The 22,617-nt window shown below is 40.9% G+C and overlaps 1 protein-coding gene across 4 annotated transcripts in view; it reads left to right on the top strand.

Moving 5' to 3' along the window:
- Positions 1-20,568, top strand: part of KDM3A (lysine demethylase 3A) — a 50,171-nt gene extending 29,603 nt beyond the window's left edge. For all 4 annotated transcript variants that reach the window (XM_058550756.1, XM_058550759.1, XM_058550757.1 and 1 more), the window contains exons 13-26: positions 2,879-3,031; positions 3,168-3,263; positions 3,899-4,026; positions 5,525-5,720; positions 7,226-7,398; positions 7,787-8,023; positions 9,303-9,474; positions 12,208-12,295; positions 13,016-13,146; positions 17,106-17,225; positions 17,305-17,444; positions 18,704-18,880; positions 18,963-19,097; positions 19,862-20,568. In XM_058550756.1, coding sequence (XP_058406739.1) covers positions 2,879-3,031; positions 3,168-3,263; positions 3,899-4,026; positions 5,525-5,720; positions 7,226-7,398; positions 7,787-8,023; positions 9,303-9,474; positions 12,208-12,295; positions 13,016-13,146; positions 17,106-17,225; positions 17,305-17,444; positions 18,704-18,880; positions 18,963-19,097; positions 19,862-19,942 — 2,027 coding nt within the window. In that variant the 3' untranslated portion in view covers positions 19,943-20,568. The remainder of the gene's footprint in view (positions 1-2,878; positions 3,032-3,167; positions 3,264-3,898; positions 4,027-5,524; positions 5,721-7,225; positions 7,399-7,786; positions 8,024-9,302; positions 9,475-12,207; positions 12,296-13,015; positions 13,147-17,105; positions 17,226-17,304; positions 17,445-18,703; positions 18,881-18,962; positions 19,098-19,861) is intronic.
- The last annotated feature ends 2,049 nt before the right edge of the window (positions 20,569-22,617 follow it).

Here is a 22,617-nt window from a genome sequence, read left to right as displayed (position 1 = left end):
CTGCCTCTTGGTTTCATCAGAGTCAGTCACCTATCTGTGAGGTTTATTTTGGGGCAATTACCAAAGGAGTGGAATTCCTTTTTTGTTAAGAAAAGTAAAGGTGAGATGGTGCTGGTATTTGCACAGCCTTACCAGTAGTGTGGGCTCACCAAAAGCGGATGAGGCCTCAGGTTGGTTTATTTTAAGACAAAGGTTCTTAATCAGGAATACATTTCAAACAAGATAAGAATGGATAAGCTCTGCTCTAGACCTACCGCATGAGTCTGGGGGGCTGGATCTCAGGTGTGAGAATGGGAACAAGCTCAGATGAAAATGATTCTGTCGGAGTCAAGATTTTAAGGGAATACTTGGAGGTTCTAGCTGGGTGTGTGCCAGTGTTCTCCACTCTCACACTGATCTGGCAGCCCAGTAAACCACAGGGCTCAGCGTGGTTGACACATTAGAGGCAGACCTCCTTTATGACATTGTGAGGTGTGGTGTCTGGGAGGGCACAGCGTGCCTCTGTTGGTTCGCATGCTTCTGTAGAAGTGAGATTTCCAGCCAGAGGCATCTATCTTTTAAGTCTCACATTTTCTTCCATTATTTTATCTTTCTCAAATGGCTAAAAGTTAAAAATGAAGCTTTTCCATTCCTCTGGTGGATATTTTTTCAGACTTTGCATAACCAAATAATGTTTCAATACAAGCGGCTGTACGTACCAGTCTTAAGAATTTTGGTTGTAGGTACTAGACACTAACTGAAGCTAACTTAAGCACAAAAATAATTTTTTTACATAGGTATGGATACTGTTACATTCCAGAGTCCAAGGAATGGGAACTAGGGCATTCCCAGGAACAGGAATTCAGAGCTAGGTGGGGAATGGGATCATGAGCTCCATGGGTAGCCAAAGTCTTACTGAAGAGAAGAGCAGCTTTAGAATCACTCCATTCTTTTGGGGTAATAGAGACTCTAATAAGTCAAGAATCTTATTAAAGCTGTTTTTCCTGTAATCTTCTGTTTAGGACAAATGATATCAGCTTTCCATTTTCAGGAGAGCTACAAAGTCTCCTTATTATATACATCTAAGTAAAAGTAGTAGATTTAAAGAAAAATTCTTAAGTAATGGGTCTAGAGGTGATATGTAAATGATTAGAATGTAGAAACACTGCTTTGGAATATATTGGTAGCTTCACTCCTGAATCAGCAGGGCTATTTTAAGCAACTGATGTTGTTTCTTTGCTCAAGGTGAGTCGTCTGAAAAATGTATTTTTTTCATACAGAAAAAGGAACAGATAGTTGTCTTTTAAAAGCATAATTAAGAAACTCTGACCTTGAAGATTTAAATGTGATTAACCTTCCTCCTTGCCCTTTTGATTATCCTGTTCCTCTTTATTTCCTCTGTGACAAGCTGGTCAGTTGGAGAGAGGAACTCACTGTGAGTGATATTGAAAGATGCCACCACAAGGTGTTCCGAGAAGGGTTACCCTCTGATCCTGAGATTAGGAAGCAGGTCTCAACCTTTATACATTTATTTTGTCTTTTCAATGATAAATAATCATTAAATGGGTGGCTAAGAGATCTAAGAATACTCTCTAATAAAACAGTCCAGGTGACCAAGGGAAGTTCACAAAATCTCATCTGTAAAGTGACTAAAGCTCTGTGTATTGTGCACTGAGCTATTACAGTATAATGAAATGGCAGAAGTTCACTCCACAATTGGATTAATTCGGTGCTGACTGAAGTTGGTCATTTGTGTTGTGGTTAGTCTGAAGAAAGGATGAATTAACCACAGACCGGATTAGGAAAAAGATGTTCTCCGTAGAGCAAGAGTATGGCAGTATTGATCCAGTCTTATTCAGGAGAGAGAGACAGACAAACAGACAGACAGAAAACAGTTGTCTGATCAGCAGACACTGGGCTTTTCTGTGACCCAGGAAACTGTCCTCCTTTTGCTTATACTCTTTGAGGCTTTCTGATACCTGATATGGTACCACACCGTCGGGGGCGGGTACGATGTCCTGTCCAGTCCTGGAGGCCCTTCCCTCCAGTTATCAGGGCTTGGCCCCTGGAACAGAAGGTGCTGCTTTGTAGAATCCTGGATTGTGCCTCAATCTGTTGGATATTTGGTTAGTGTGAGGCTGTCCTGGGTGCCTGCATCACTCTTGGCACTAACAAAATCAAGTTTTCGACTCTAGCCCATGAAGGAACCAACTTTGAACTATTGTACTCCCAGTAAGTTAATGTGCTGCTCCCTCCAGTTTCCCTAAGTGGCCTGGAGTTTTTAATGAGTAGTCAGTGGATTCAGGGCATCTCTGAATAACCTGACACTCTACATTGGATGTTGGGTTTGTGTATCTGAGTCAATTTTTTTTTCCTTTGGAGAAAGCACGGTCCATGCTGTCTTCAGATTCTCAAAAGGGCTTTCCAAAAGGTAAAGAACCACTGCTGTGTAATACCTGGTGTCTAAACTGCAGCTTGTGTAACCACTGCTGCTTTTTTCATTGATTTATTCAGCAGTGCTTACTATGCACCAGCAGTATGCAGAGCTCCTTGGGGGCCGTGGTGCAGCCAAGCAGGGATTCTGCTTGTATGGAGTTCAGTCTCCTCGAGGGAGGTAAAACTGCACCCGACTATACTGTACTATACTGTACTTCACTATAGCGTGACGAGGCCTGAGTCTGAAGTACAAATACAAGTTGATGGGAGTGCTGAGGGAATCCAGGAGAGCTTCATGGGGTGTTGGTGGTGGGGGGCGGATTTGAAATGGGCTCTGAAGGCTAAACAGAGTTAATGAGAACTGCAGTCAGAGGGAGGAATGACATCAATTCCCCTCCCCCTTCATGTTTTATTTCAGAAGCCCTCTCCTCCCCAAGACTAAATGACTTATTGATTTTTATAGGACAGGTTGCGTGGAAGCGAGCTGTCAAAGGTGTTCGAGAAATGTGTGATGTATGTGACACCACCATTTTCAACCTGCACTGGGTCTGTCCTCGCTGTGGGTTTGGAGTGTGTGTGGATTGCTATCGGATGAAGAGGAAAAATTGCCAGCAGGGTGAGAACTGACTTGATTCCTCCAGCCCCCTTACACACTTAAATTAAGCCTTTCATTGATTTGTGGTTGATGGATTTCTGAAGCATTTGGGGCCCAAGAACATAAAGAACAATTACTACAAATCAGTTATTCGCAGGTGCTACCTACAAGACTTTCTCTTGGATAAGATGTGTGAAGAGTCAGATACATGAACCAGAGAACCTAATGCCTACACAGATCATTCCTGGAAAAGGTATTTCATGTGGTGTAATGACTTCTTTTCTCCTTGTTTTGGTTGGCTCATAGGGGCTGGTAGTTTGGTTTTACTTTGTATAATATAATTACTTGCTAACTTTATTTTAGTACGTACCATAAATTATCCAGAAATGTATTAAATAATGTCCTCTAAACTTTTTGATTATGGTCTTGTAAATATTTTTGTAGAAGGAAAGAAAAGGGTGCGTTTGGAGGAAGGCATGCTTAGGGTGACAAGGTGGGAGTGTAAGCACCACACTGCTAAAAAAAGTGATCCTTGGGGCCGGCCTGGTGGCGCAAGCGGTTAAGTGCACGTGCTCCGCTGCGGAGGCCCAGGGTTCGCCAGTTCGGACCCAGGGTGTGCACCGACAGACTGCTTGTCAAGCCATGCTGTGACGGCATCCCTTATAAAGTGGAGGAAGATGGGCATGGATGTTAGCCCAGGGCCAGTCTTCCTCAGCAAAAAAAGAGGAGGATTGGCAAATGTTAGCACAGGGCTGATCTCCTTACACACACACACACACACACACACAAAAAGTGATCCTGTTGGAAACGTCAGCTTCTGCTTTCTAATGTTGAAGTTGAAAGTACCTAATATCCTTGTTCAGATGTTTGCCTCTGCCCTCTTTTTAGCCCTCTATGATGTTGGAGACATTGTTCATTCTGTAAGAGCAAAATGGGGAATAAAGGCAAATTGTCCCTGTTCAAACAGGCAATTCAAACTCTTTTCAAAGCCAGCCTCAAAAGAAGACATAAAACAGGTATTACTGTTTATTCTAGATTCATGATCCTTGTGACTGTTGTCTGTGTGTTTTCAAATAACCCAAGAATTTCTATAGTATGTTTGAAAAGAACATGGGGACAGCTGTCAGGGGAAAGAGATAATTCATACCTTTCATGTGACACTTCATAGACCCATTCTCCCTTTTCACGTTACTTTTGTGGACCTCATCTGTAGCCTTTTTAAATAGGTTTTTAATTTTGGTCCTTGAAAAAGCAAAAACCTCTTCTATTTTAGTTTACCAACTAAGTTGCTATCAAATTTGTATGGACTTTTAAAGACTTCTGTTTTGCAGAGTTAAAGTTATTCGGATAAGCTTTAAAGTTTTTTAAATTACTAAATATATTTTACCTATAATTATATGAAGAGTTGAAGGAAATAATATTGAAATGAACCTTCATGTACCTGTCACTCAACGTAAAAAATGTACATTTCATTGGTCCCCCATGCGCCTCTTCCTGGTGGCATCCCCTTCTTCTCCACCATCACATCTAACCCCCGGCCCATCTCCCTTCCTCTCCTTCACCCCAGTAACCACTGTCCCACATTGTGTTTAATAATCAGAAATTCTTTTGTGTATTCATAAAGCTGTGGCGGCAAAGGCAGCATGAGTAGAAAGAGTAGTGATCTTTGGAATCAGAACTGAATTTGAATTCTTTTTCTGCCACTTTCTAGTTGCATAACTTTGGCTTAAACCAATGGATATATATGTGCTCCAGCTTTCTCATCAGTAATAGAGGATGTAATAAACAATACTGTAATTGGGAATTGCAGAATTACATCACACGTAAAGGGAGGGCCGGGACCACAGCAGGAATGTGGCTATTCTTTTTCCTTCTTATATATGTATGAACTCACCAGCTGAGTCATCAAGGCAGTTTTTTAAGTAACAGAAAAATAAGTGGTGTGCTCTATTCAGTTTTTTGTTTCAGTTCACATTTGAGTTCTTTTAAGAGCTGTTCATCACATTTTAAAACCTACTATGCTGTACTAAATCAAAAGAGCATTTTCTTTTCTCTGCATCTTGTTTCCTTCTGAAATCACAGCTGTACTTTTCCTATCCTGCCTCGTTTATTCATTCATTCGGCAACCATGTTATGAGTGCCTGTTCACAATATAGGGGAAATAGGCACAAACTGGTCATTTTTAAGCAACATGGTAGATGGAATGATAGGGATATTATGAACATGAGCTGGGTGATAAACGTGTAGAGGAGGGAGTGTCTTGCTGTGTTTAAATTCTTAAGATGTCTTATGTTTTCACTAGTAATACTTAGAAGCTAAAAAATTAAAATCTCTCCTACCTTATAGTTCTGCTCTTTTATTGCAAGATTGCTGCAGCTGTGGTGATGTCCAGGGCTATTAGGCGGTTTGGTTTTGGATATTTACCTCTTATTGGGGAGCTGTTAGGAGAGAAGGTAAGAAAAGGAAAATGTAATCTTTCAGCTTGTGTAAAATCTCCTTTTATACTCAACGCAGACTTCCTTAGCTGGAGAAAAACCAACTCTTGGTGCTGTGCTCCAGCAGAATCCCTTGGTGTTGGAGCCAGTGACTGTTGGTGGGGAAGCTGCCTCCAAGCCAGCCAGCAGCATGAAGGCTGCCTGCCCAGCCAGCACATCTCCTTTAAACTGGCTGGCAGACCTGACCAGTGGGAATGTCAACAAGGAAAACAAGGGTGAGTGTTTCCTGCTGTCCTATGGGTGCCTGAGAACTTTAGTCCGTTCGCAGAGGGACTTGGCAACCCCAGTTGCTGTGAGAACAGAATGGTTAGAAGTTGTGTAAAATGGAAAGTGGTTCCTTGTAGTCACCTGAGACCTGACACAAACGCAAGTGTTTTCAAAATGCAGCACCAGAGAGAACTTTTGCCGATGATAGAACTCTAGGAAGGGTTGAGATTGTGTCTGGCAGGAATGGAATGGGCTGAGACTTGTTTGTTTTAGTAAGTAATTTTTTGCCTTTCTATCCTTACCCTGTATATAGTTCCTATTTTTTCTAAATTGCCATGTTCTAGTTTTAGTTTTATTTTTCTCATCTGTGTTGTTGTCTCAGGATGCTTGATGATAGTATAAAGAACGTGGGCTTTGGAATCAGGTAATTAGATTAGAATTTGGGTGGTTCTCCTTTCTGGCTATGTTATAAGAAAGAAAAATTGCAGGTCAATTTCCTTCATGCAAAGATCCTGAATAAAATTTCAGTGAATAGAATTCAACACTATAAATAAAGGAATTATACAGCATGACCAAGCAAGGCTTCAGAAATGCAGATGTACTTGAACATTTAAAAAGTAGGAGAAAAATCATGGGATGAGACAGAAAAGTAGTAAAATTCAACACCTATTCATGATTTAAAAAAATTTGACAGCAAACTTCATAAATAGTGATTGAATTTTTTTTAATTGGTGAATATTTTTCAGCAGCTTCCCTCTGTGTTCGGGAATGAGATAAGGATATCTGTCATCACTGTTTTATTAAACATTGTACCAGAAGTCCTGGTTAGTGCAGTAAGGCCAACAAACAAAAAAAAGATGTTAGAATTGGGAAGAAAGAGATAAAGCTGTTGATATTTGTAGACAATCTAATTACACGTGAGAAATCTAAAAGAAACGATATTTAATAAACATATCTGTCAAGGTTGCTAGTTACAATGTTAATTTACGAATATCAATTGTATTTTGTTTGCCAGGAACAAACAAATAGACATGGAAGTTTAAAAAATAACCATTTATCGTAGTATTACCTTGGATATTGGATTTTTTTTTTTTTTTTTTAACTGAGGAAGATTCACCTTGAGCTAACATCTGTTGCCAATCTTTCTCTTTTTGCTTGAGGAAGATTCACCCTGAACTAACCTCTCAGCCAGTCTTCCTCTATTTTGTATGTGGGTCGCCGCCACAGCATGGCCGCCAACGAGTGGTGTAGGTTGGCGCCTAGGAACCGAACCCAGGCCACTGAAGCGGAGCGTGCCAAATTTAACCGCTAGGCCACGTGGCTGGCCCCTGGATATTTACTGTTTTAATACCAGTTGGAAGTCCTTGTCTAAGTCAATATTTGTCCTCTCAAGTTTTTTGGTTCCAGTAAATGAAAACCAAGTTCCAAAGTAGTTCTGTTAATAGAAGACTAGTAAGAGATTTGCCTTTCAGAGCGCTTTTCCATCTGGATGTTTTTGTTTTTCATTTTTTAGAAAAACAACCAACGATGCCAATTTTAAAGAATGAAATTAAATGCCTTCCACCCCTCCCCCCTTTGAGCAAATCTAGCACAGTCCTCCACACCTTTAACAGCACAATTTTGACACCTGTAAGCAACAACAATTCTGGTTTTCTCCGAAATCTCTTGAATTCCTCTACAGGAAAGGTATGCATTTGTTTTATTGTTTGTACTCCACCTTGTAGATGAATAGTCAGAACAGGAAGAGACCAGAGAAATTGAAACAGAAAGTGGAAAGAAGGATGTGAATCCCATGCTTTCCTTCATAGGTACAGAAGGCTGTGTCATTGGCAGGTGGACTTCTCAGGGTTACAGTACTGGGCTAGGCCATTTTCTCCTGTTACACTTTCTCCTGTACCCACTTTCTATGAGTTGTGATGTCAAGTGGAGGAATGGGACTTAACCTCTTTGTCTGAGGGTCATGGCTTGGACTCTTTTCTGGATGTGTAATATATACTCATCCTACCATTTAGGAATGGGTTTTTTGATGGTAGGGGCTGACATATTTAAGACTTATGTACTTTCTCAAATTCAGACAGAAAATGGACTCAAGAATACGCCAAAAATCCTTGATGACATCTTTGCTTCTTTGGTGCAAAATAAGACTTCCTCTGATTTATCTAAGAGGCCTCAAGGACTGACGATCAAGCCCAGCATTCTGGGCTTTGACACTCCTCACTATTGGCTGTGTGATAATCGCTTGCTCTGCCTGCAAGATCCTAACAACAAGAGCAACTGGAATGTGTTTAGGGAGTGCTGGAAACAAGGACAGGTGAGAGAGGCTCCTGCTCCCCAACCAGTTCAGATCCCCCTTCTCAGTTCTTTTGGCAGACTTCTGACGACCCACTCCACCTTTTTTCCCCCCTCAAGTATAAATGGTATATACTTTATCTCCTATATTTGTACTTTATGATTTAGGGTGAGTATTAGAGTGTGGCTGTGAGTCTTATTTTTCAGACATTCCTGAGCTGTCTTTTCCAGTGAGATTTTGGTTGCTTCCAACCAGCCCTCGCTGGATTTTTGATGAGAGCATTTTCGGTTCAATGATTCTTACGTGATACACCTCAACTGGAAAAGTGGAAGTATGACTAAGAGGCTGATGGGGTTTGACGGATTAGACAAAATATGATAAAAATCATGTGTCCTTCTTCCATGGGTTAAAAACCTTGTGCTGAAGGCACTTTTAGGTGGGCCAGAGCCATGTGGTATCATCTTAGAATTGGTGTGTAGTCTCCCAGGGGGCCTGCTTTAAAGGGCACTGTTGTTCCATCTTAAGTTTTGGTTGATAGTTTAGGAGATACTTGACTTTTTAGACCTGCTCCTCTGCTTTCTTGTTTTGGTTTTTTGTTTATGGAGCTTTGGCTTCTCTTCTGGGCCAAATGGAGTCCTCACTAAAGGAACAGGATGTGAGCAATTGCCAAATAGAAAAATGTCTGTATTTAACCAAAAAAAAATTCTAAAAAAAATTTTTTTCAGCTCTGTGTGCTAACTAATAATTGCTCGTGATGACAGACTGAATGCAGTCTACCAGCATGTTTTGTTTGGATTACATAATGTTTAAAAAAAACTCATTGCCAGTGTTTTAGTCAGGCTATTTCACATAAAGATCAGGATTTCTGGCTTGTCTTGGATAACCGAAAGACTTGGCAACCTCAGGGCCTTATTCCTGCCTGGCAACAGCAGGCTGGGTGTCAGTGGCAGCACTCTCTTTGGACAGGACATTTGTACCACCTCTGTCTCTCCTTCACATTCCCTGCTTGGCCCTGAGCCTTGGTGTTGGGATTCTGTGAGTAATGGGATCTGAGTCAGAACATGTGATCCTTGCTCTTAGAAGCTTACTAATGTAGTTTGAGAGCAAGGGGTATGTGTAGCAGATGAGTGGTGAAGACAAGAAATGCTGTGGGAGCTCAGAGGACTACACTGTCACTTTGGGATCTGAGACTGAGGCCAGCCACAGAGAAACAAACCAGCAGCTGTTTGAGAGGGGCTGCTGCAGGTATGGGGACAGAGCTGGGGGAGTTCAAACTAAAGTCTTCATTCTCTTTTTCTAGCCAGTGATGGTATCGGGAGTGCATCATAAATTGAACACTGAACTTTGGAAACCTGAATCCTTCAGAAAAGAATTTGGAAATCAGGAAGTCGACCTAGTTAATTGTAGGACCAATGAAATCATCACAGGAGCCACAGTAGGAGACTTCTGGGATGGATTTGAAGATGTTCCGAGTATGTATTTTAAGACTTTTTAAGGGGGTTGAGGATGTGAAAGACGGGGGTGTGGAAATAGCAGGAGTCTGAGGCCCTTCACTGGCATCAACAGCATTTTCCATGATTTTAGAAGTTAAAATTAGTGTCTTATCTCCTCTTCCCCCCCTTTTTTTTTTCTTTTACAAAGTTTATGCTTTTGAACTGAGGCAAATTCACTTTGTAGTTCCTTAGAGAGGTGAGGTTTTGGTCGTCTGTTCTTCAGGTGGCTCCATGTCCTCCTGTGACAGAAGTGTTCTGTTTCCACTTGAGCCTGGGGTGAGAGGGGCACAGAGCCAGGGCTTGTGACTCAAGGCTAGTGGCTTTGTGTGTGTCTCACCTTCCTATGTCCGTTTTATTTTTTTTTTAATTTTAATTACTGTTTAACAAGGTGAGTAGACCTGAAGATGCCAGAGAATATGAACTTATTTAACACAAGGTATCCTGGTCACTGCCTACTTCTCTGGGGGAGGGGGGATTGTGGCAGTAAGAAGGCTTGTGTGTCTGGTGCTGAGGTTTGGCCCTTTCTGTGGATTGGCCAGTCAGTAAACTGTTTCCAAGAATATCAAGTCCATCCTGGGCCCTGGGAATTCACATTAGCACAGACTCCTGTCACCATGCCCCCATCCCCATTGGAGGGTTTGGCCAGTTCATTCTTTAGACTCTCAATAGTTCAAGTTTACTCATTCATCACTTTCATTCTTTTTAGACCTACTTTCACCTTTTATCTCCTGCTTCCTTATATCCTGTTACCCATATTTACAGGTTATGGCCCATACTTTCAACAAAGTTATAACTAACTCATATATAATGTGTAGTGGAGTTTTCCACAAGTAGATGTTAAGATGGAGTTTCAGACATAAGATGTTTTCCTAGGGATCAACATCTGTGAAATGGAGGAGGAGGAAGCAGGAGTGGGCACGAAAAGGAGTCAGCTGCAATGCATACCCAACAAAGCCTCAGCTAGTCTGGCAGAGAGTTGTGGAGCAAGTATTGCCCCCTCATTGTCCCAAATTGAGCTGGGAAATGTCAGGGCCCTTATCCCCCTACCTTCCTCAGTCTAGAGATACTGGTGCCCTGGGAAGGGTATGACCTGGCAAGGCAGCTCTCTGCAGCTGTCTGAGCAGCAGGCCCTTTGAAGGGGATCTGGTGGCACAGCTACCACAGTATGCTTTCCAGTTAGGCCTAGGTTCAAATCCTGACTCTTATATGTACTTGCTGTATATATGAGCTTGGTAATTTAATTTTTCTGGGGCTCAAACTGCCTCATGCCTATAGACGGTGAAGGCAGCTGAGAGTCAACCACAGCTTGCCTTTTCCATGCTGATGATTCTGCTGCACACACCCCCAGCACACCACCTACACTGCAGTGCTGCTGATATTCTGAACACTGTATTCTGTATTTTCCTGTCTTTGTTGCCTCCTGGAGCATGCACTTATTTAAACAGGTTATGGGACAGTACTTGATTGATTATAAAACATACAAATGTTAGTCCTCAAAAGTGCAAGGTCTGGGGGCTGGCCTGGTGGCGCAAGCGGGTAAGTGCCTGCGCTCTGCTTCGGCGGCCCGGAGTTCCCAGGTTTGGATCCCGGGCGCGCATCGACGCACTGCTTGTCAAGCCATACTGTGGAGGCGTCCCATATAAAGTAGAGGAAGATGGCCACAGAGGTTAGCTAAGGGCCAATCTTCCTCGGCAAAAAAGAGGAGGATCAGCATCGGATGTTAGCTTAGGGCTGGTCTCTCTCACACACAAAAAAAGTACAAGGTCTGAAGTCAATCCTGGGTTCCAGTTTCAATTCTATCACTTAATAGCTGGATGACCTTGCGCATTTGTCAATTCTTCATTCAAAACTGGGAATATTAAATAGTGCCTAATCTCATTGGGATATTCAGTTTAGTTGTAAGGATTAAATGGTTAAAACACTTAGCAGAGACTGGAACACAGCAAGAAATGAAATGATAGTTATTGCTGTGAATCATAGTTATCAACATATCTTTTTCAGTTAGAGCTCCTTGGTTCCTTGGCATTACCTGCAACAGGATAATAGTTCTGTTACAAGAAAATAGTTCTGAGTAAACCCTATATGTATCTTCCAGAAGACAGAGGTGGGAGAGGGTGTCCTATTAGAGCTGATTATCTTTGGACAGAACATCAGGTAGTTTCAGTCTTTCTGAGCAAAACAAGTCATTTCTGTTTCATGCCGGCCTCAGAAAACTGGGTTTACTAAACATCTATGGCCTTTGATTGTTAAGTGCATTGCTGTTTGTTAGTTGGGAGCTGCTCACTTCTTCCAGAACACTGTATAGGAGGAGGAGACTGGATCTGAGGGACAGCTGTCAAAACACCACCTATGTGTAATGGGCAAAAGGGAGTGGCTGAAATCTCAGAAAACAAGTAGCAGTTTAATAAGCATCTAGAAAAGACAGGGCCCTAATACAAATTAGTTGGTGATGTTTATTTTGCTACACTTGCTGCCTCCTGGGTGCAAATGGAGTTTTCTTGGCACTGTAGAAATAAATTGGATGGCAATGAGCAGGAGGGGAATATTAAAGAAAAATATTTGTATACTAAATGTATCAGGTTATGAAGATTTTGCAGAGATAAAATAAATTTTATTTGCATTGTAAAGGCATAAAATGCTCATTTGCCATTTATTTTGGTCTATTTCTGAGTTATGAATAGTCACAAGTCAGTAATTCTGGTTACCTTTCAGACCGCTTGAAAAATGAAAAAGAACCAATGGTGTTGAAACTTAAGGACTGGCCACCAGGAGAAGATTTTAGAGATATGATGCCTTCCAGGTATGATTATAGACAGGGGCAGAAATGATTCTGTCCTTGACTAAGTAGGATAAATTCTTTTTGCGGTGGTGAGAAAATAGTTTTCAGGGAAATATGAAAGTTCTCATAGTTTTACTGGTGCTGATTTTTCATTTCTCGTCTGTAACCTTTTGCAATGTCTATTTCTAAATGAGATGAAGACATAATTACTGACTTTTTAGATCTGGCTAACTAATGAGAGCTCCACACGTTTCCACTGTAGTGTTCTGCCGGAGAAGAGCCCGATTCAGCTGAGCAAGCACCAATTTGGGGGCAGTAGTGGGATCAGACGTGTCAGGGTTCACTGTAATATAGTAATGTCATTGCATTGGACAATAAGACAGCTGAATTGGTAGATCCATCTTCTTAATTTGAGCTTGAACTTTGAAAAGGATCCTCAGAACTAATGAATAACATATTGCTGAGTGTCACTTCTTATTAACAGGAATTTGTTGCTCAAATCTTTTGTCTGAAATATTCCAGATCATTTGATACATATGTGTGCTGTAGGAGAGAAAGAAGAATTCTTTGTTCATAAATACTATAATTCTAATCTTGAATATTGTTAATGATAGTTTTCTCTATCTTCACAAGCACAGGTATTTTTGTTTCTTCCTTTTGGTGTAGAAGGAACAAAACAAATCATACGATGGTGGATAGAAAGGCAAGCTTATTTTACAAATTCTTGGTTCTCTATCCTAGGTTTGATGATCTGATGGCCAACATTCCACTGCCTGAGTACACGAGGAGAGATGGCAAACTGAACTTGGCCTCTAGACTGCCAAACTACTTTGTTAGGCCAGATCTGGGTCCCAAGATGTATAATGCTTATGGTAAGAAAGAAATGGCAAACTTGAAAAAATTATAATGGAAATCAAGTCAAAATGTTTGGAAAATTGATTTTTGGGGAGAGAAAAGTGGAAAATATCCATAATCCTAACTTTACACAGCAATAGGCTTTGTTTTTGCATATTTCCTTTCATCCCTTGGCCACGTGTATGTGTATTTCCTTTTCATAGTTGCAGTTGTAGGACGTGTGCAATTTTTAATTTTTCTCTTTTCTACACCGACTATTATATTGTAAAATCTTTCATGATGCTTGATAATTTTTAGTGTGATAATTTTTAATGTTTTTTTTTTTTTTTTTGGTTTTTAAAGATTTTATTTATTTTATTTTTTCCCCCCAAAGCCCCAGTAGATAGTTGTATGTCATAGCTGCACATCCTTCTAGTTGCTGTATGTGGGACTCAGCCTCAGGATGGACGGAGAAGTGGTGCCTCGATGCGCACCCGGGATCCGAACCTGGGCCACCAGCATCGCAGCGCGTGCACTTAACCACCAAGCCACAGGGCCGGCCCTAGTGTGATAATTTTTAATGGTTGCATGGCACATCATTGAATGAATGTAATTTTATTAAATCATTTAATGTTGCTCGATATTTAGGTCAATCTGCTGGCATTTCAACTGTTTTAACATCTGCTACACTAAAATTCAGTATTCTGTGTTCGTGGGTAGTAGTAAGTTAAGTTAGTATTAAAAGCACCCTTTGAACTGGATTTTTATTGTTTGAACATGACTGAGTAGACTATCCAACAAGGATGATCGCTTGGGATAGAGATTTGTTTCTACAGTTACCAGAGTCTTCTTGCATCATTATTACTGTGACATTGAGCAGTTCTAGGTAGGGTCTTTATTTAGGTCTCCATTAGAGTTGGCCCTCTTGAAGGAATTGTTTACCAATTGATGTTGAATGAAGTTTCAGTTGTTTGGATCATTCAGTGAGTTTGATTTAGTCTTTTATACTATTTGGTTTTTCTAGTCCTTTCAGAAATTACTTCTTTGATTTTATTTCTTCCTCCCATAATTACTCCCAACTCCAATCTCTCAGACCTCAGGATGGCAACCGTCCCGAAGAAAGGACAGAGTCTTTTGGTGTCTTTGCTGTGTTCTCTGGAGACTGTTGGGGGCGGGGAGGAGGGAAGGCATGGACTTCAGCCCCACAGGTCTTCTGTTATGGTGGAGTCAGCCCAGGGAACCACCTGGAGTGGGATCAAGGAGCATTCCGAGAGGGGAGTTAATGTTGGGAAGCTCCCACAGTCTAGTTGCCCAAGATAGTTCTGCCAGTGGAGGATGAGAAATGGTCTGTGGGAGAGAGGACATGGCAGGCAGAAGTCCCCTTGCCTGTTCTCTTTGCTTTTCAGGTCTCAGTTTAGAGCCCTGCATATGCTGTGGGTCTGTAGCGTGTTCCCTAGCTGAGTTCCCTTCCCTCCAGCTCTTCAAAGCAGGTGGATGGTCAGGATCTCAGGGTGTACTCTGTTCACAGTGGGGATTTACAATGAACTTATGTAAATGAAAGCATTTTTCCACTAAGGTAAATGGTGCAGTGTTGTGTAGTGATTATCCATGTTTTATAGAAATCATGAAGCTTTGTAGAGTAGAAGTGGTTATCTGAGAAGTGTTCAAAATAAATTATCTGCTTGGTTTAAATAGCTTAGCAGTAGATCTTTTCCCCTTAGACACCAATAGATAGATGGCAGTGTTACTTTATAAAAGCTTTTCGTATGACAAAATTGTTCCCATTCACAGTAAGCAGTCAGGGGTTGAAAATGTGTTCATTTTCAAACACCTTATACCTTATCATAAATGTCATTAAAGAGCGGTCATTTTTCAAAGGTTGGGTAATTGAGCTGTGAATCCTCAATCGAACAAAGTTAGAGTGAAAGGCTCTTTGAAGAGATTATATAGTCAACCTCTTTGCTGCTCCAACACCACTACTAGTTTTACAAGTGGAGAGCAGGACTTCAGGGCAATAGAAGAGACATTGACCTGCTCAGGATCTCCAAGGGACAGCTAGTTGCAGGTCTGGGACTAGGACTTGGGTCTCATGATTTCCAGGCTAGAGCCAGTCTCCCTTACTCTTCCCCCAACCCCAGTGCTCTGTCACCCAGCAACCCCTACTGTGTCAATTCTTTTCATAGAAGTCCATGGTTTTTGTTTTAGGATTTTCTGTTTTCTGGGAATCCTTTCCCTGGGACCATTATGTTTTTATAATCTCAGTTTCATTTGAGTTCTGGCTCCCTCAGTTTAGAGGTTGGTTTTATCAGTGTGCAATCACCTGTAGCTGGGATTGGATGGACTTTGAGCTTATGGCTGGGTGGGTGTTGTTTCCTATTTCATTTTGCGTCGTCCTTTTTTTTTTACTCAGTTGGCACTGGCCAGACCAGCAGGCAGCCTCTGATGAGGCTGAGACCTGTTCACCTCCCTCACTCTTCTCCCAGCCCCATCTCCTTCCTTCTGCCCTCAGGGTTAACACCATCCTGAAGTTTGTGTTTACCATTCCCTTACATTTATCATTTTACCGTATATTTTTGTATTCCTGCTGAATATTCTTTCAGTTTTTAACCAGTTTTTGAGTGTTATATAAGTAAAATCAGACTTTTGGATATTCATCCATGTTGTTGTATGTAACTGTTCATTCACTTTCCTTCTATCACGTTAATTGCTTTTTTTCCTTAAATTTTACTTTTTTATTTTTTTGTCATAGAAGTATTTTCCAAATGCACTCAAAACTTGAGAATCTAGTACAGTGAGTCCCCATATACTCATCACTCAGTTACAACAACTAACAATGTTTTGCCATAATTGTTTCATTATCCCCTCCCTTTATGTTTTTTTTTTACCGTTTTAAAGGAAATTTCATATATCCTGTTGTTTCACCCTAGTATGTAATGCTTCACGTACTCCTTGGGCTGATATTTCAGCAAATTGGAAAGAAAGGAACGTACAGCAGGGGTCTAGGGCCACAGTCCCAGGTTGAAATTATGGGGCGCCCTCCCCTGTGTATAGCTGCTCCTAAAACTGTGGGCCCCAGCAATAAAGAGAGACGTCCCTTGGCCTCCTCCAAACAAGACAGGGCTCTTTCAGGGGCTGGCAAGTTAGAAAACAGCCTCTGTTTGCCTACCATAAGTGATGCTTCCCTCTGCTGCCCATTCAAGAAGCAGAGTCCTTGTGTCAGGAAGGGCTGTCCAACTGACCACGGGGCTTGGCAAGCCTCAGGTGATGGCTGAGCAAGGTGGGCCTTCTCCTGGGGGTCAGAGATTAGAGTCTCAGAGTATGAGCAGACCCTGTGCTCTGGCTCGCCCCTTTTCTTTTACAGTTGAGGAGGCAAGGAACATGTTGGCCAGTGTTCCCTCTTATACTGAGTATGTAGCCCTTTGAGGTCCCAGCTTTATGTGTATGTGAGGGAGGTTTCTATTAGACTCCCCATCTTGAGTAGACCCTGGGCTTTGTGTCTTGCCCCAGAGCCCTCCTAGGCTGTGAGAACCAAAGCTTGAGCTCATCTGGTTGAGCAAATGTCCTTTTGGAAAATCTCAGCTTTTGGAGTCTGCTTTACCATTCTCAAGTCCTGCTTTCTAATTTTTGTCTTTTGAGTATTTCTTCTTTTCTTGCCAGCCCATCAACTCATTAACAAATTTTTTTTCAATAATTTCATCCAAAAGTTTTAGTTGTTCTAGGTGGAAGGATCTGTCAGGGACCTACTTTGCCTATCACCAGGAACAGAAGTCCTAGTATTAGGAGTTGGTTTTTAATTTTTATAATTAAATCTTTAAAGAGATTGTTTTGTTTCACAGTTGAAAGAATAAAATAAATTTAATATTAAATATTATTCTCTTACTTTTACATGATTAGAGAGGCAGCTTTTAAATTCTGTAACCAGGTGTTTCCCAGGGAGTAGGAAAGGCTATGGCAGCCTTTGTTGTCTCAGTAAATTTAGGACATTTTCTGTTTGCAGGATTAATTACTCCAGAAGATCGGAAATATGGAACAACAAATCTTCACTTAGATGTATCTGATGCAGCTAATGTCATGGTCTATGTGGGAATTCCCAAAGGACAGTCTGACCAAGAAGAAGGTAGGGTGCTGAGCAGGAAAGTGGGGCTTCCTCTCTGAGCTAAAGACTGTGGTCTCATGTTTGCTTTCTCTTGCTCCAGAAGTCCTTAAGACCATCCAAGATGGAGATTCTGATGAACTCACAATAAAGCGATTTATTGAAGGAAAAGAGAAGCCAGGAGCCCTCTGGCACATATATGCTGCTAAGGACACGGAGAAGATCCGAGAGTTCCTTAAAAAGGTATGCTCCTTACCTTTGGCATGTGAGGAAAGGCATGGAGAACAGCAATATTATAAATCACTACATGTCAAGAACTGACTGGCTTACTGGGGAATAATGACAACCTCAAAAGTTAAATCTGTCCATGTCAGATTGGATAGGCTGAAGCTGGTTGCTAAGGAACAAAGATTTCTAAATGATTAGGCTCATACTCTAAAAAGAGGAGGCCTTGTCTTTTTTCTTATGTCTGTGTTTTATATTTTAGTGCATTTGGAGATTTTTTGTGCTCTACCTTCAGGTTAGTTCCTCTCATCATCTGTTACCACCTATTTGTTTTTATTGCCTTGAAAATCAGAGCACTTCGGAAGTTCATGTCTCATTCCTTGGTCTTTAATGGCTGTATTCTGTGTGAGTTACTAAGGTCCCTGTTGGTTTTGTCCACCCTTACTTAGTAGTAGGTCAGGAAGGCCCTACTTGTGGCCGTTAGCTTGTGAAGGTTCATCGGAAAGGGATGCAGGAGTTTTGAAGATGCCAAGTTTCTAGTAATTGGCAGGTTGTTCATCAAGGGCTCTGTGTGGAAGTTCTAGATAACTGGAAAGATGGGCATATTCAGCTAAAAGCTGTTCACCACTGAGGCTGCTGGTTGCAGCCCAGCTGTCTGTGGCTGATAATCTTCAGTTGTTTGTGAGAAATGGATATGAACACTCCTAGCCTGTTGCCTGCTACCAAGTAGGTCCTTAATCAACATTTGTGTGAATCAAGATGTTTCTGGCTAAGGACCGTTTGACTCTTCCAGAAAACCTGCTAGTCACATATTATTTTTTTGATAGTGTCACCCTGAGTCTGTGCTGCCAGATGCAGGGTCTAGAATAAACAAGTTTAATCTACAGCTATCTGTGGGACTATTTTGTAATTCAGATTGTTAAGTGAAAACAGGTTTTTAGTAACTACAGTACAGCAAATATATTCCTAAGGAGCTTGAGCCTATTTACATTTAAAAGTCCAGACCAAAATATTGACCAAATACAGTACTGACAAAACTATGCGGATTGCCAGTCACAATTTATAGGAAATGACAGAAGGGAACCGCATTTTCTTTTAGTCTTCTGTTAGTTCATTCAGTTAATGGCTTTGAGTATACTTGGCTCTTTCTGCCAACAGGAGCACATGTTGAAGAAGGTCTGAGATTTTACTGACTGCCCACATTGTTCGCGGAGGGAAATGCCCTCACTGAGCCTCAGCGTGTTGCTCAGTTTCATAATATTTTTAATGTATTCTAGGTATCAGAAGAGCAAGGTCAAGAAAACCCAGCAGACCATGATCCCATTCATGATCAGAGCTGGTATTTAGACCGATCATTAAGAAAGCGTCTTCATCAAGAGTATGGAGTTCAAGGCTGGGCTATTGTACAGTTTCTTGGGGATGTAGTATTTATCCCAGCAGGAGCTCCACATCAGGCAAGAACAGTTACTTTATTCTTTATTCTTTTTACACTGTGAACTTTCGTGTGTGTTACTGATGTGGCTTGGTGTTTTCCAGGTTCATAACTTATATAGCTGTATCAAAGTGGCTGAAGATTTTGTTTCTCCAGAGCATGTTAAACACTGCTTCTGGCTTACTCAGGAATTCCGTTATCTGTCACAGACTCATACCAATCATGAAGATAAACTACAGGTAAAATTAGCACTGATTCCTGATATTTTCTGACTCTGGCTTCATGGTCTATTACTGAGAGTCAGTGAACTTGGCCATATCACACTTGGTATAATGAGTTGATGAGCTGACTTTATGTCTAGTTCCACTGCCTACTTAGGCAAAGGAGGAACAAATACAGAGGAAATTCCACCTTGGTTTGATATCCTTTAGACTCTGTGAGGGACTGTGCTGAAAGAGAAAGGCTTTGCTATTGAAAATGAATAGATCTGACTTCTGATCCTGGCTGAGCTGCCAGGCAGAGGTCTTGAACAAAGACCTTTAGTGCTGTAATGTTCTCAACCTTGGGTAGAGCAGAACAGAATCTCTTGGATCCAAAGAGGATCTGAGAGGGTGGGTTTTTTAGAGGTTTTCACTAGTGAATTATGTAACATACAGTTTCGTGTTTGGAAAACTAGAGGAATATATAAACTCTGAAAAATGAAACTGTACTCTGGGACTTGCCTCTTTCTACATTCACCAGGGGCAGGGCCTTGTGGCATCAAAGCCTATGGAAGGGATAAAATGAGCTTTTATAAGTTCTTCAAAGGAGGCATGGGTTTAAAATGTGTCTGAAATACTGACCTAAAGGAGCCCAGGGGGCTTTCAAGTATTGACATTTCATGATGAATATTGAGTGTTAAATCCTGAGAGAATGGTAATCAAATTGGTGGGGGAAACTTTATTCTCAGTGACAGATTTTAGATTTAACGGTAAACAGACTGTATTTTCTCTCATTCTTCTAGGTGAAGAATGTTATCTTCCATGCAGTGAAAGATGCGGTTGCTATGCTGAAAGCCAGTGAATCTAGTTTTGGCAAACCCTAAGGGTCCCAGAGACGCCTTAACCCCTGCACATTGGAAGTGAATTACTGGCAGCTGTTCAAACTCTTCAGGCAGGATTCCTGTGGACTTTGAGATTCATGTTACCTCATCTTCTTTTTTAAACTGTACCCGACTGGTAAGGGTACTCTGTCTAATGTATATTTCTAGTGTTTACAGACACTAAATGTGTATATGTAGTAGCTATTTACAAAACATGCATCCTTCAACTGTGACTTCTCACCTAGTATAGAACTTCTCCCAAGCTATAAAAACAAAACCTCTTCTCAGCGCTGGAACAATACCTGCAGTTATTCCCTAGCTGTTTGGTTGGACAGCTTAGTCAAAATGGGTTTATAACTTTTAGGAATCACTGCACAGTTTGAGTTGTATTTTGTTTTGTGTCTGAGAACCCTCTCCCCTACCCCTTAGGGTTCAGAAGAGCAGTGGAGGAAATGACAGCTAGTGATGCAGTTCTTACTGTGTTGCATTAGGACTGGCATTCTATAGCAGAAATCAACTACTGTACAATTCTTGGGGTTAACCATCTTTAGTTAAACGGAGTTTTAATTTAAATGAAGCTTTGCTAATTTTAAGTGTTAAGCATTTTGCATTAAAGTATTCGTATAATATTTTGACTCAGTTTATTGGCATTATCCTCTGGTTGTGGATTCAAAACACTGTTCATCAAATGTTACAGGTGTAAGAAATTGCTCTGAAACTCATTGTAAAAGCAGAAAAATTAGATGCTATAGTGATTTCTGAGTGATTATTACAATGCTAACATGGAAATAAGTTTCTCCTCAGTCAAGTGGAAACTGTCACACTGCTGCAAAGAAACACCACATAATTAACTAAATTTAGAAGTGGGAATTAACCAAAAAACCAAATAGTGATTGGTTAAATCACTAAAAGGTAAGAGATCGAAATACTTTCTCTCTCTTCTCGCCCTTCATAAGGTAAGCATTTACAAAGGAAAATGAAATTATTAGAAGTTTTAGGACAGTAGTATCTAAAATAGTCATCTGTAGAGGCCAGCCGGGTGGCGTAGCAGTTAAGTGTGCGCGTTCCACTGCGGTGGCCCGAGGGTTCGTGGGTTCGGATCCTGGGTGCGCACCGATGCACCGCTGGTCAAGCCATGCTGTGGCAGCGTCCCATATAAAGTAGAGGAAGATGGGCACGGATGTTAGCCCAGGGCCAATCTTCCTCGGCAAAAAGAAGAGGATTGGCATCAGATGTTAGCCCAGGGCTGATCTTCCCTCACAAAAAAAATAAAAATAAAAAAAATAAAATAGTCACCTCTATGAAGGAAGAAAATTGATAAAGAAGCTGCCTTTCTGTAGCTCACTGATTGTCCTGGACAATTATATCTCTACTAAAAGGAATTAAATTGAAATCAAGTAGTATAGACAAGGCCTAGAGCCTGGATTTTTACCTATGGGCTCAGAGTGGAGGTCAAAGATCTCCGCCTAATGCCAGCCCCCTTCACACCAAAACCTTTAATGGACGAACTTTCAAAAACATAAAATTTCCTGAAAATAATAAGTAGAAATATCTGCCTATCTCAGTGGGAACGTCTTCCCTGGGAATTTTCTATCAGAAGCTCCTTTATGCAGGTTTGGATCTAGAATTGGCAATGTTGCTTAGAAATCTACCTAAGCCAAAAGAATAGGAAAACTTGGATACTCTTTAGAGGAAACCACCTTCAAGCCATGCCTCAAAGGAGTCCCATAGATAGTTCCAAGGACTACTATTCATAATCAAATACATTTTAACAACAAATATAAAAACAGAAGCAAGAGTCTTGTGAGCAAGAGTCAACAGGAACTTTCAAAATGCCACATTACACCTGCAAAGTTTGGAGATTCAATGATCTGATACTGGAATGTTTAATATGTTTAAAGAAATGAGAGTATAGGAATATGATGGAAGAATAAGATTGCCAGAAATGACCAGATTTGGAAAGAAGCTAAATAGAACTTATACAAATGAGATATGATGGTTAAAATTAGAAATACAGCAGGTGAGTTAAACAACAGAAAAAAGTTCTTTTACGAACTGGAAGATTGGTGAAACTACACAATACAGCGCTGAATAACAGGAAACTATAAAAAAGTTTAACTTATAAGCAGGACGCAGAAAAATATATGTTTGATAATCAGTGACAGAGAACCAAGAGAATGGTAGGGGAGGGTGATGTTCAGAGATTGAAAATTTTCCAGGACTCATCACACATCATCAGATTGAAGATGGCCAACTAAATCAAGCAAGATAAATAAAAAATCGACACCTCTGTGTGGTATATAGTAATAAAAGAGTACCTAAAACAAATAGGTTCTTAAAAGCAGCAGAGCTCTGTGGGGAAAACGTGATCTTCAAAGAAGTGACTAACAGTTGACTTCTTAACAGCAATAGTGGAAGTCGGAAGAAAGTAGATGCCTGTCTTACTGTGCTGGATAACATATCTGAAAATAAAAGTCTAGACACAGCAAAATTCTTTTCCCTATTCTTTACGGACATTTTCAGACAAAAACCAGAGTTTATTTTCAGGCCCTTGTTGAAGGAACTTTCAAGGATATCCTTAGGAAAGAAAGCCCACATCATGCAAGAAAAAACGGCGTACAGGGGAGATTGTAAACTCCTGGATAAATGTAAACAACAGTAGGTATGAAACAATATTT

Source organism: Diceros bicornis, chromosome 12, assembly GCF_020826845.1.
Source record: "Diceros bicornis minor isolate mBicDic1 chromosome 12, mDicBic1.mat.cur, whole genome shotgun sequence".
NCBI classification, from domain to species: domain Eukaryota; kingdom Metazoa; phylum Chordata; class Mammalia; order Perissodactyla; family Rhinocerotidae; genus Diceros; species Diceros bicornis.
Note: the sequence above shows the minus strand (reverse complement) of the source record. Positions and strands in the feature narration are given on the sequence as shown.